Below are 13,973 nucleotides of genomic sequence, written 5' to 3'. Positions count from 1 at the left end.
GGAGACAAAGGACAAAGAGGAAAGGGATGAAGAGGAAGAGACAGAGAGAAAAGAAAAGGTTAGGCTCTGTCTGCAAAATGCCTGGGTATTAACTCTGGGCTGTAGCCGTACACATCCCGATATCAGAATCATCCCGTGTGTTTGTTCCTTTTGTTTTATGAGTTTTAAAGAGAGAAGTTACTTCTTTTCTTCCTCTTGTGTAACTCATAAGACTGTTGGAAAAAACACATCAGGAGATTTAATCAAAACGTCGACTCTCACTGAAGGACAACACGATATTACTGAATTTGTATTTTAATATTCAGCCAGGAGGCGGCTTTATGAACGGAGGGAGGTGATAAAGAGCATTCATGGACACTAACACACAAGTTCACCAAAACACACACACACACACACACAGACTCACGTCACTGGACAAAGAGACACAAAAGGTAGCAGAGACACAAACAAGCATCGCAAACAGAAAGCATGAATGAGAGGAAATAATGAGGTTTGTATCTTTTGTTTCCGATAAAATACTCAGACATCTTTAACTGCAGATTTTTTTTTACAATATGTTAACACTCAGTCTTCTGTTCTTTGTGTGTTTCCTGCAGTTTTCCATATTATGCGGCTGAGATTGACTGGAGAGACAGGCGCCTTTCTACCTGGCTTCCTCAGCAGCGCTCGGGGATATGCAAACATCAACCTTTACATTAACGGCCTCATTAGACTGCCTGGATCTGCATACGTGTGATGGAAATGGCAAATATTTCCACAGATAGACAGGCGGGCGGGCTACTGTGACTTTTAAAAGACCAGCTGACAAAGGTAAATTTGAATTCCTGAAGGTTGGAGAGCACAAAGAATTTGAGTTATCTTTTCAGTTAATAAAACGTGCCTTTATATCTGTCGAAACAATTTACAGCTAATTAAAAACTGAGAAAGCAACATACTGTTTTAGTCGTCCTAGTGAGACTGAAATATGAGGCAAATTCTCCCCTCAGAGAATCTAAACTCACAACTTTTTTTTCTTTGAAAGAAAAATTAACATACATGAATAATGGATTACACTGCTGGGAAATTAGTCAATGAGCCTACAATCCACTCCCAATGTTTCTATAATTATACTGTTCTAAGCATTAAAAAATGTGTATTAAAACAGTGTTTTTTGACCTGAAATAATATATCTTTTGATAAGAAAAAGCAATGTGGTGCAAAATACAGTAGGACAAAAAAAAGTGTTTAGTCAGCCACTGATTTTGCCAGTTCTCTGACTTAGAAAGATGAGAGAAGTCTGTAATTTTCATCAGAGGTTGACTTCAACTCTGAGAGACAAAATGAGAAAAACAATCCAGGAAATCACATTATTGGATTTTTAAAGAAACTATTTGTAAACTATGGTGGAAAATAAGTATTTGGTCAATAACATAACAACCTCCTACACTAGTATGAAGTAGGAAGTATAAGACATTTTGCAAAATCTGCAGTATCCCAAAAATCCCTGATGTCCAACCGATCCAGGAAAATTTATCAGTATGCAACAGACCAGTCTACCTGGCATATTGTTTCCCACAATGCACAGCGCTAACACTGTTTGTCTATGCAGGTGGCGGGTTTAGGTGAATTACCGCCATCTACTGGAATGTGTCGGCATTACAACTACAATACAACAACACTAACATGAGACGGTCCATGAGATAGAAGTAAAGTGATGTGAAGAAACACCAGTAAATCTTGTCACTTCCAGTCGTAAGAGGTGTTTACTTCTACAAATTCATTAAAGCCCGTAAAAACCACTAATTCACTTTTTAAACCATACAAAGGTTATAAAGAAGTGGTTTTTCCATCAGCTCTAAAAACAAAAATCCCTTTCAAATTCATTTTCAGTAAATGATATCACTTTTAACTGAGTACTTTTTTGCCCCACTGTAAAAAGATGAGGCATTTAGGTTTAACTGTGCTTACTCAAAGTCAAGAAAAACTTTGAAAAAACATTTAGGCCCAGTTTCACAGACAAGGCACATATTAAGCCATAAATAGGCCAGACTAGTAAAGCTGGGTCATTTAAGTAGCTTACATGAGCGTAGCTTCCATTTGTTTTAGTTAGTCCCTGACTATGAAGTCCTGGAGCAAGTTAAAGTGACAACACCTGCATCGGATAGTCATTTCATCAAACTGATTCACTGGATTACTCCAACCCACAAGTGTTCGTCTTGCTGGCCTCTGCAGCGGATAATGGTCTTCATTTAAATATTTCAAATACTCCATGCTCCCAAACCATTTGTATGCTCCCTTTCACAAACTAAGGGTTAAACCTGCCTCTTTGCAGGATTAATACAAACTTAAATTAACTCCTGGAGTAGCTCTAATCCCCCTTTTTGCAATTGGCTTTGTTTAATCCAGAACAGACTAAATCTATGACTATTTTAAGATTAATCTGTGCAAGTGACTTAAAGTTAAGCCGGCTCAAACTACATTTTAGTCTTGGACTGAGCTTAAGTCTTGTCTGTGAAACTGAGCCTCTATCCCCTACATCTTAAACTATTTTTCCTCAGAAGTGTTTGATTTTGAGGGAAACATGCAGAATGCTGTCAGTCTGACACGATCAAGATCTTTAACAGTTAGAGTATGTGAGTGTCAGAGTCTAAAAACTGCAGAGGTAGAAAAAAGAGGAAGTAATTTGATGTACGATCAGCGCTCAGATTCTGTGATGATTGACTGATGTTAAACACACACCGCAGGCGTTTGAATATGCTGTCATCGTGAGTTTGAGTCACAGTCTGTAATTGAGTGTCTGAGACAGACAGTTCATCTCTTCCTTTCCTGCATACTAATTGCAGCTTCCCTCTAGGTGTGTGTGTGTGTGTGTGAGAGAGAGAGTGTCTGTACAGTGTGTACTGAGCACAGTGCGGTAATGCAGGGCTTCCACTAACACAGCTGAGTGCTGCTGTAGCAAAGCCTCTGTAATCTTCCAGTCACCAGTCGATAGGAACTGCAGCGACAATGAGGAGAGGAGGTAAAGGAAAGGAGGGATGTGACAATAAAAGGAGTGAAAGAGCAGAAAGGAGAAGGTTAATAACTTAAAGGGTGGTTTAAAATAAACAGAGGAAAGAGGATAATGGTAAAAAGACGACAGATAGCGATAGCTCCGGGAGATTTTTAGCTTGAGACTGATGTACTTTGAGCTGTTTAATTTTAACCTTTGTGTAAATAACACCCAGGGACATCCTTCTTCTAGATTTAGCACAGTAAGAAACTCATGCGCTCTTGATATTATCTGCAACCTCCTATAGAAAACACACAGACTGCCGCTCCACACACAAATCTGAAAACAGCGAGTATGACCTTGACTCTGCGGAAAAGTGAGATTCTTGCGTGAAGAAATTTGCATGAAATCTATAATTGCAGTCCTCTACAAATGTTCCTGAAGGTCAACATGGAGTGTGTGTGTCTCTGTTTGTGTGTGTGTGTGTAGCAGCCTGCTGTGCACAGGTCTGCGGATGGACTCAGGTGGATGGAGGATGTGAGGAAACACAAGAGGCCCCAACAAAAACGACTTACCCAAACAGGCCCCTGAGAAGCAGCGGAGACAAACAGGAAGAGACGTTGAAAAGCGTGAAAAAGAAAACCAAACCTCAAAACGAGGGGAAAGAAAGAAGCAAAGCTCTTTTTGAGGTGGTTAGCAGTGATATAAGTGCAGCAGGGTCAGGAAGTGTGTCTTTTCACACACACTTAAAAACACACAAACACATGAAGGTCGATAAAAGCATAGAGCAGGAGCGGGTTTGCTGAAATAAATAAGCAAAATGTGAGGAAGAGATTCATAAAGAAAACACACACACAGCATAAAAGCAGAGTTTGTGAGGGGGTCCCACTTTTGACCTCATCTGAGGCAAAGTACGGGACGTATAGAAGGACACATTTCAAAAAGGAAATAGAAAACCTATAATGACAGGAGTTAAGTTTCATCAGGTGTTCCTCCTCCAAGAAGAAGGATAAAATGAACCTAAGATACGCACCGGATGTCATGTATGTCATGTAATGATGTTGAATTTGCAGCAAAATGTAAAATATGAGAATGATTGTTGAATAATGTTTCTATCTATTCTATTTCTGTTAATTTAGTCGAGTTAAAGTTGCTCTGGAAATGTTTTATTCCCCTTCTGATAGGGGTGGGAGAAAAAACTGATGCAACGAAATATCAGGATTTTTTTGTTTGACGCTTTTAAATTGTGTTTTTTGTCCAAATTTTTTTTTTTTTCTTGAATTAAAGTCTTTCGTTTTGGTCTTTGTTTATTAAGTTAAGTGTAAGTGGAAAAATCCTAAAAACTGACTGATAAACTCTGTTGACATTATCATCAATATCCAACTTTTACACTTGGTTTAGTGTTAAAAAAGTGATCTAAAAATGACAGCAATTGGAAATATCGAATAATAGCAGTTTCTATCGAATCAAAAAATGTAAAATAATCGGATGGGGAGAAAAGAATATTGTCCCAGCCATACTTTCTGAATACCGTCGAACTTGTAAAAATATTAAATGAAATCAGGCAAGCAGCGTATGAGAAATGTCAGGACTGAGGAACAAGTAACAACTTGTTAATTGGCTAAAAAATGAAACAAAGATCCTCCTGACCTTTCTGACAAACTGCCTGATGAAAGTTAACGATCGAACTGATGCCAATAAATGTATAAAAAAAAAAACAAAAGATGAAGCTTGGAGTTCTCTCATGTTCTCTCGTATGCAGCTGTGCTGTTAAATAGATTTTCAAAAGCTGTTTTCTGCTTTGATTTAACTCCATTAACCACCGACAGCAGATGTGTCTCTTTGATTAATCTAATAATAAAACTGATCCAATGAGGAGTTTTTTAGCTGGTTTCTAGTTTGAAGTTGGTTATAAAACAGTGAAATAATTACTGAAGGCTGTGTCTGTGTTTCAAATGCCCAAAGATAAAGTGGTAACAGCAGCAAAAACAGCCTCTTTAGATTTTCAAGGGCAAAGATTTTGAATCAGTGAAAGAGGAAACTGTTTAATTCTACAGAGCTGAGTGTAGCTACGGTTTGAATATTCATTATTGATCGGCAGCAGATTTGAAACCAGGTAAGATAGATGGATCATTGTTTTTGCAGATGAAATCTGGGAGTTACACTAACATTTGACATGCTTACTATAAACAAGACAGGAAGTCATTCGTGTTCCTCTTTTCTGAAGTTTCAACTCAGTAAAATGATTTTCTTTCATTTTCAAACACATTTTCAATGGATAATTTGGGTTTTGTTCATAGAATATGTACTTTCACAAGTATCTGGCACACCTATAAATTAGATCATATTTTTGGTAATGGTTTGATGTAATGTAATATTGTCTCTTTGCCAAATCTGCACCTCTATTTATTTCATTTTATTAGTATTTTTTTTACAGGTTACAAAATTGACTTAATCTCAGAGAGCAAGTTAAGTACAGACTTCATAAGAATTTCAAAGAATATTGAGCAACTTTTTCCATTTAGAAATTTAAGGGAAACAGCGACACAATTTCTCTATTTATAAAATCATTGTGGAAAAAACCCCCCACACTTTTATTATTAATTTTTTTTAGGTCTATTTCACTTTTGAGAAAATTTATCCTTGTGGTAAACTATACTCAACTCAACTCAACTTTATTTATAAAGCACTTTAAAAAAACAGCTCAAACAGAGTGCTGTACATAGAAGTAGTGCAGGAATAGATAAGTAAATGAATCAAATAAATCAATAAAAAAGGCGCACATCGTAAAATAATTGCTACATTGTTCTAAAAATAATTTTAAATAATGAAACAATTTATAAAAACTAATACAAAACATGAAACACTACAGCAGTCTCAAGCTATACGGCAGATGATGAGGGCCAAAAAAAAAACAAGTAATTTTTTTTTTACTACTATTTTCTGACTTTAATCTCATAATTCTGAGAAAAAAAGACTTCTGTGTTAAATCATAAAATGAGTTTATGAGTTTAATCCCAGAATTATTACTTATTTCTTAGAAAAAATTGTAATTAAAATAATTGGACATATTTTATTTTTGTTTCAGTGGCCCTAGTCCTCTTCCATACATACGTCAAGACATATTTTTTAGAATTTTGGATATAAAGGTTATATTGATGTTAAGTGAATAAAAATACTCAAAATATTGCACCATATTGTGTAAAAATTTAGGAATATGTTAAGGTGGACTCGCACAATGGTTGGGCTTTGAAGGAGCAGGTTTTTTTTATTTTTGCTTTAAGCTTCTGTAAGTTCCTAACAAGAGCTTTAAGTTTTTACATCTGAGATCAGAATCCTTCGAAAAGACAACAGCACACCTACTGAGAGCTCAGATATCTGTCTCTGTCTTTGAATGGAAGTGTTGTGACTGTAAAAAGAAGCTTTTCACCAATTAAAAAGAGATTTCAAAAGTTTTTGTCAGAAGAAGCTCCACAAGTTTCAGGCCAGTAGATATTTTAGAAACGTAAACTTTCATGCCAAAGGTATAAGATACTGAATTCTTCAAAGTCTACAGCGTCTACAAGATACTGGAGTGCCTTTGATTGATAAACAGAAAGTACTTTAGTGAATAAAGACAGAGCAGCAAATTCAAAAACTTTCTTTTTACAAGTTTTAAAGTAACTCTATTAAATGTGCTAAAGTAATAACATCTGTTTTTACAGGCGGGGCAGCAGGGCAGTAAAATGCACAAACGCTCATCTTGACACATTATTAAAGTGATATGACCTGTCGTTTATAACACGAGATAAGAAATATGTCCTTTAAGGGCACGTGCTGGAGCTTCTTTATCGTCGCTTCACTAAATCAGCGGGACGTCTGAGACAAACCGACTAAAGGCTGAAACCTCTGTCTATTGCTTTCCAATCTGAAGCATGTAAATCACCTCAGCTGGTCAATACGGGGATGTGTGTGAAAGTGCACACGCAGGCCAGGACATCTTAATTTGGCAGGGAAACGGTGGGTTTATAGCCAGTGTGTCCTTGTCAAATAAAATCCTCGTCTGAGGAGGAGAACAATGTCAGCCAAGAGAGGAGGCAGCAGAGGCAGGAGCATCAGAAACAAGGTAACTGGGCTTCTTTTAACGTGCTGGGTGTTTTTAAGGAAGTGAGGAAAAGCACTGAGGTGTTATTTTAGAGACAGAGGGACCTCAGCGACAGTGGCTTCTTCACATCACAGTGAGATGAGTATGTGTGTGTGTGTTTTTGTGTGTGTGGGTGTATCAGTCTGCTCCTTTTCCTCTTCTCAAAGACAACTTTACAATGTTGTGTCTCGTCAAAAGTTTAATGCACCGATGAATCTCAGCTGACCCACACCGGCCCTCTCATCTCTGCTGCCTTTAATCATCCTCCGATTCCTCTGAACCAAAGAGGGGTTTGAATGCTGCCGACGAACAAAATAAAAAAGCGATGGAAGCTCCTGTTTGGTCGATAAACAGGACACAAAGGAGAGCCTTTGGACGCGGCGGATCGATGCCCTCGTGATGGCGCGTTGGGTTATGATTCAGAGCAATTTTCGATGCAAACCGCGTTGCTTTGTGAGCGTAATCACTGCAGAGCTGGAAGCTGATGGAGAGGTGAAGTGAGGGGACACAGACACGCGTGGCAGTGTGTGTGTCTGTGTGTGTGGGTTTACAGCATGAGTGCGGTGCTGATGGTTGGTTTGGTAATTAACGCTGCCAGAACAGCGTCTTCCTGCTCGCACACTGACACAGAGCAGAGTTTAATGAGGCCTGGAGAGGCATGAAGTGATGAAATGAAATCAAGCCTGTATCAGCACGTTACGGCTGGGATATTGAATGTGAGCGCCCATCTGCACAATTGCTTCAGATTGCTCCAGATGCTGCGAGTACAACGGATGGTTACGGATGACAACGACAATGGTTATATGATTATGATGATGATGATGCTTTTATAGTTTTGGAGACACTACAGCAGCTGAAGAGGGGAAACGAGTGAAACAAGCACCCAATCCTGGACGGTAATGCTCATGAGACGGTAAGACACAGGATGGTCTGTTACTTCTGTTTACCGCCACTTTCCATTTACCACAGGTAAGTGTTTAGCAAAAGTTCAGTGAGATGGCCTCTCCCTTCTCACTGCCACTCGAGGAGGATGAAATGTGCTTTTCTATCACTTCCCTAAGTGCAATAAATGGTTCAGCGCAGTGAAAAGAGACAGACGCTTAGGTTTCTGCTCACGCCTCCGATATTTGCTGTCTGCAGAGGGTCACAGGTTGCTACAAAACTGATGCAGAGACAGCAAACAGATAAAGTCGGAGAGGATTTCGGGCCGGTGGAATTATTCTCAAAAGGTTTCTTTAGTGAGGCTAAATCCACCTGAATTCACACCGCTGAACCTTTACTGCCGGAAATATATTTTGGCAACTTGGGGAATGCAGAAGGAAGTTATGAACAGCTAAATAATTTATCAAACTTTTCAACTGATGTAGACTTTTTTTCCCATAAAATCTGCAAAGGAAACTGAAGATAGCCTTTCTGAAGAGAAATGTTTCCAAGCATGATGGTTTAGCAGCATTAAGCTGCCAAAATTCAAGAGCACATATAAGATCCATATATGAGATTTTTTCTTTGACTATAAAAGAAACTATCTGAATTATTGGCCTGTACACTGCAAAAAATGAAATCTTATCAAGTGTTTTTGACTTATTTAAAGTAGAAGTTGTCTTATTATACTCTATATGAGCCACATTCAACTAGACAGTTGAGAAAAATTGTGTTTCAAGTTGCTATCAGACAAAAATGAGGTCTTAATTGGTTGTAACAAGTAAAAAAAAAATCTGTAACAAGCAACTTAGACCTCATTTTTGTCTTTAAATAACTTGAATTTAGACATTTTTCTGACTGGTCAGGTGAATGTGGCGATTCTTCGATATGTCCACATTTTTAGTTTGCTTTTTAACACCAGACCAAGTGAAAAAGTCAAGCGATGATGATGATGATGATGAAGTCTAAAGACTATATCAGGAGCCATATTCTGCCAAAAAATGCACATCACATCAGTCAGTTTTCAGGATTTATTCCAGACTGACTTCTCAACTTTACTTAACTCAACTTATGAGCAAAGCAGTGCTGTCAGGTGATTAAAAAATTAATCTAATTAATTACAGGATTTTTAATTAATTAATCAAATAATCACATTTTAATCTCATATCTGCTTAAGGTCCCAAAAATAAAGAATTTGAATTCTAGGACATTACAAAATTGTAGTGCTTGACCAATCAATTAAAAACACGAGAGAAGATTTGTAAAATGTCCGTGTTCGTTACTATTGATGTCTATAGAGGCGGGATCTGGCAAAGCTTGTTATTAAAAATCCTGCTCATACACTACTGTGGGTGAGAGCGGCGCACTCTTTGGATGAGAGCTCCGCATAGATATGAGGAGAGGATGTGAGATGACAGAGGCATAGCGAGATGCTGAAAGTCAGAAAAGTTCAGGTTTTCTCCCCCTTATGATTAAAGTCAATAAAGGTCTGATTTTTCTACATTTTCTACTGAAAATAAGGCAAAAACACATAATAAGATTTCGGTTTTTGCAGTGTAATTCAGGTTGTTTCTTTTTCACTGCAAAGTGTTTTTATTTGATATGAGCCACATTCAACTGGTCAGTCCAGAAAAATTTCTTGTTTCAAGTTATTTAAGACTAAAATGCGGCCTGAATTGCTTGTAACAGGTAAAAAAATCTGCTGATGGAACAAGACAAATTTGCTTAGGGAAGAAATTCAGACATCTTTTGTCTTTAAGTAACTTGAAATAAGACATATTTCTGGACTGACTAGTTGAATGTGGCTCATATTAAGTATAAAAAGACATTTTCTACTGAAAATAAGACGCAACACTTGATAAGATTTCAGTTTTTTGCAGTGTATAGTTTTAAGCAAAATATAAAGGTAGGTTTGCATTAGGCAAGGCTTAAAATCAAATAGCTTACATCAGGCGTTTGAAAAGCCAATGCCATTCTTCTTGAATCTTTGAGGAGAATTTAACGTTTCTCCGCCCTTTCTTGTTTACTTTATATGACCAAAAGACCACAGCCAATCATATGAGACGAGGACCGTAGCCAATCACATCAGGGTATATGATGATGACGGCTAGGCCCACCCCAGACTGCCAAAGAGAAAATCCACAGATGTGTTTGCGATCCCATATTTGCTCTCAAATGTCATTTTTTAATCTCATATGTGCTCTTGAATTTTGGCAGTATAATGCTACCATAGTGAGGTTTTGATTATTTTTCGCTTTGTTTTGGTCGCCACCATCCTTCTAAGATATATCTTGCTCTTTAGTTGCTAAATGCTCCACTCTGTGACGTTTTTTTCTGTGTCTGCTATGTTCTTATTTGGAAATGACCAGTCTGTTTTTGTAGCTTTGAAACTTCTTTTTATGGCTACAAATGATATTATTTTTGTGTAAACTGCACAATAAAGAAATATATATCTGATACATCAAGTTTCAATAACCATCTCCTCACCTGAAGGGTTTGGGTGGCAGTATACTGAAGCGCGTCTTCTCCAGCATCTTCCTGATCTTGTTCCTCCCTCCCGACACGGTGTTGGCCTTCATCTTTCGAGTGCTCTTGTGGTCCGTGGGGAACTCCATGTCTCCAGGAAGGTCTGGGATGGAGAAGCGGTTCCCTTTTTTCTCCTGGATCTTGGGGATGTGAGGGCCGCCGTTCTTCTTCTCGTGGATGATCCGGCTGAGGAGCTCTTTGAAGACTGGATGGGCGAAACCACAGAGAGGAGGAATCGGTTATCATGTTGACTGAAGCAGATTGTGCTCTTTATGATTGATTTCGTTAAAGCATCCTGAATTTACTTACCGAATATGTTGGTTTTGACAGTGAGGGAGAGGTGAGTGTTGTTTTTGAGGATGTCAACAGCTTTGGTGATGGAGATGTTCTCAAAGTTCTGACCGTTGATCTCCATGATCTGAAAAGAGACAGATGCATGAAAAATAAGATCAAATTGTGAAAAGCAGAGTGTTAATTTTATTCTCCTGGCTTCACATGTCTAGCAGCAGTTAATGAATGCAGACTGGAACATGTGGTTCACCCTGCATACATAGAAGGGGAAGTGGGCAGTGGAGGCTGACTGCTGGATGTCTTGATATGAACATTTGCATTAATCAGGGTCAGAATAGATTCATCTTTAGTCTGCAGGAGTTTCCATCAACTGAATTTGAAACAACCCCCCCCCCCCTTATTTAGCTCAGTCTAACTTAGGCCTGAAAGAACGTCTCAGTTCTGTATCATGTTATAGACAGGGCTGGGATTTTTGATTCTTTTACGATTTTTAGGTGCTGACTCGATTGAAATCTTCTTCAATGTTTCCGATTGTTGAGATTTTTAGTTTGCTTTTTTCAACACCAGAGAAAGAAAGGTACTGAGAGAGAGATAAAAGAATAAGAACAAAAAACAACTGAGCAAATGATACAAAAGAACAAAAATACAAATAATGTGTATACTCGTATTAAAAAAAAAGGAATACACTAAAATCTACTAACCCAACCAATATATATAAAAATACTTTAAAAAATAAAATAAAATATGATGATAAAAATAATGTTATTATTATTATTAGTAATAATGAAAAAAATAAATAATAATAATAATAATAATAATAATAATGATAATAATAATAATAATAATAATACGTATAATAACAAACAATGATTATTATAAATAAATAAATAAATACATAAATAAATTAAATAATAATAATAGAAAATACTTTAAGGGTAAGATTACATAAAAGCAAGTCTGTAAAAGTGAGTTTTTATCACATATGACCTATAAAAGATAAAAGGTTCTAAGAGAGGAATTAAAGCATAAAAACATTGAGCAACTAAGCAAATGATTAAAATTACAAAAATAAAAATGTGTGTACTCCTAAAACCACACATTTATACACTAAAATCTACTAACTAATATATATATGTATATATATATATATATATATATATATATATATATATATATATATATATATATATATATATATATATATATATATATATATATATATATATATATATATATATAATAAACTTAAAAAATTGAATAAAATAAATAAATAATAATAATAAAATAACAATAATAATGTTATTATTATTATTATTATTATTATGAATAATAGTAATAATAATAGTAATAATAATAATAATAATAATGATAATAATAATACACAATAATTATTATAAGATAGATAAATAAATACAAAATAAAGTAAATAATAAAAAATACTATAAGGGTAAGATTACATGAAAGCAAGCCTGTAAAAGTGAGTTTTTATTACACATTACTTATTAGCAAAGACTATAATGAAAGATTTAAATTTAAAAAAATGTTTTTTTAACAAAAAAATCCTCGCACCATGATACATCAGTTTTTTTTTGTAGCTACCACAAGGAGTTAGTTCTCAAAACAACTGCAGTGTTTGATGTTTTTGATCTTTAAGTTCCTGCTATGCTGGGAGGTCATGTAAACTTCAGACCTTGACGTCTAACTTTATCAACTTCTTTTCCATCTTGTATAAAACCAATAAGGCTCAAAGTATCTGCTCCTGTAAAGATGATCCCCAACCCCTGAGTTATAGAAGATCTGGTCCTTTGTAAGTTTTGTCTCATCAGACCTGAGAAGTATTTGCAGGGGTCTCTGAGTCCTTGACTCACACTGACGAGTGGTTTCCATTGAGCCACTCCAACATAAAAACATGACTGAAGAGACAGTTGATCTGCACAGAGGTCAGTGAGGGCTTGTTAACCTCTCTTTGACTCTGCTTTTATTTATCTGATATTCATAATGCTGATGCCAACAACTCTGTCTCCAAGGTGAAGGGTTTTGGGACTGTCCATGTGAAACAGGAGGAGGTGTTAAATGTGAAAAACACTGAGATATAAAAGAATAATTGCCTTGAACGAACATCAAACTTCAGTCCCATCAGAATAGATGTGTGCAGATTAACCACACTGTCACAGCATGATAGAAATAAAACTGCTGACTTTTTGACCACACGTCCAAAGCCTCACACAAAGTGGTCAAAATATTTGCTTTGCTGCTGGGAAACATTTAATTATTGAAGTTTCATGCAAAAAAAAACCTCCCCCATTTATCTGAAAAAAGACTTAATGCAGAAGTCTGATGTTGTTTATTCTGAGCGTCTAATAAAAGACCAATTTACAACACAGTATGTTGACAGGATGAATGTACATTTTTGACAAATCCTGGTGCTAACTCGTTAATTTGATCTTTTGTGTGGAATAAAAACAACTGTCATGTCCACAGGCTTTGTTAAGTTTCTAAATTTATTATTCAATCATCTTTGTGTCTCTTGTCTTGTGCTTCCTGTTTATTTTGTTACTTTCCTTCTGTCTCATTTCAGATTGCCTCTTCCTACCTGTCTCCCGCATCGGTGATTACCTCATGAGTTCAACCTGAGCGTGTACCTGTCTCCCTTTCCCTGGAGTATTTAGTCTTCCCCACTTCCTTCCTTCCTTGTCAGTTTGTCTTTGTTTGTTATTTATCGACCCAGGTTCATTCCATGTCCATGAGGTTTACTTATCAATTTTACCAAATGTTTATTTCAAGCAATGACAATTTTACAGTAGGTCATTTGGGTGATATTTCACTTTCATTTAGTACAGAAAGTTAACAGGTTCCATCATTTATTTATATAAAGATCTAATTATCTGTCAGATTTCTCAAATGTCAAGTTTGCTCTTCAAAATTAACTCTAGAATAAATGTTTGTGTTAATTAATTCCGGTTTTACTTGTTTAAAATAAACATTAAAACATGGCAAAGGTGCTTTAAAAACTATTGTAATATGTATAATAATATAATATATAATAATATATATAATAATAATTATAATATATAATATATAATTATATATATATATATATATATATATATATATATATATATATATATATATATATATATATAT

At 36.0% G+C, this 13,973-nt stretch overlaps 1 protein-coding gene across 5 annotated transcripts in view; it reads right to left on the bottom strand.

Annotated features, from left to right (window-relative positions):
- Positions 1 to 13,973, bottom strand: part of rapgef6 (Rap guanine nucleotide exchange factor (GEF) 6) — a 228,330-nt gene that overhangs the window by 41,798 nt on the left and 172,559 nt on the right. For 4 of the 5 annotated variants that reach the window (XM_074672524.1, XM_074672523.1, XM_074672526.1 and 1 more), the window contains 3 exons: positions 10,848 to 10,956; positions 10,500 to 10,743; positions 3,544 to 3,555 (listed from right to left, as the gene is read on the bottom strand). In XM_074672524.1, coding sequence (XP_074528625.1) covers positions 3,544 to 3,555; positions 10,500 to 10,743; positions 10,848 to 10,956 — 365 coding nt within the window. The remainder of the gene's footprint in view (positions 1 to 3,543; positions 3,556 to 10,499; positions 10,744 to 10,847; positions 10,957 to 13,973) is intronic. The other variant, XM_074672525.1, reaches the window with a different exon arrangement.

Source organism: Halichoeres trimaculatus, unplaced genomic scaffold (assembly GCF_033239565.1).
Source record: "Halichoeres trimaculatus isolate MK-OKI-2021-1 unplaced genomic scaffold, fHalTri1.1 fHalTri1_scaffold_6, whole genome shotgun sequence".
Classification (NCBI taxonomy): Eukaryota; Metazoa; Chordata; class Actinopteri; order Labriformes; family Labridae; genus Halichoeres; species Halichoeres trimaculatus.
Note: the sequence above shows the minus strand (reverse complement) of the source record. Positions and strands in the feature narration are given on the sequence as shown.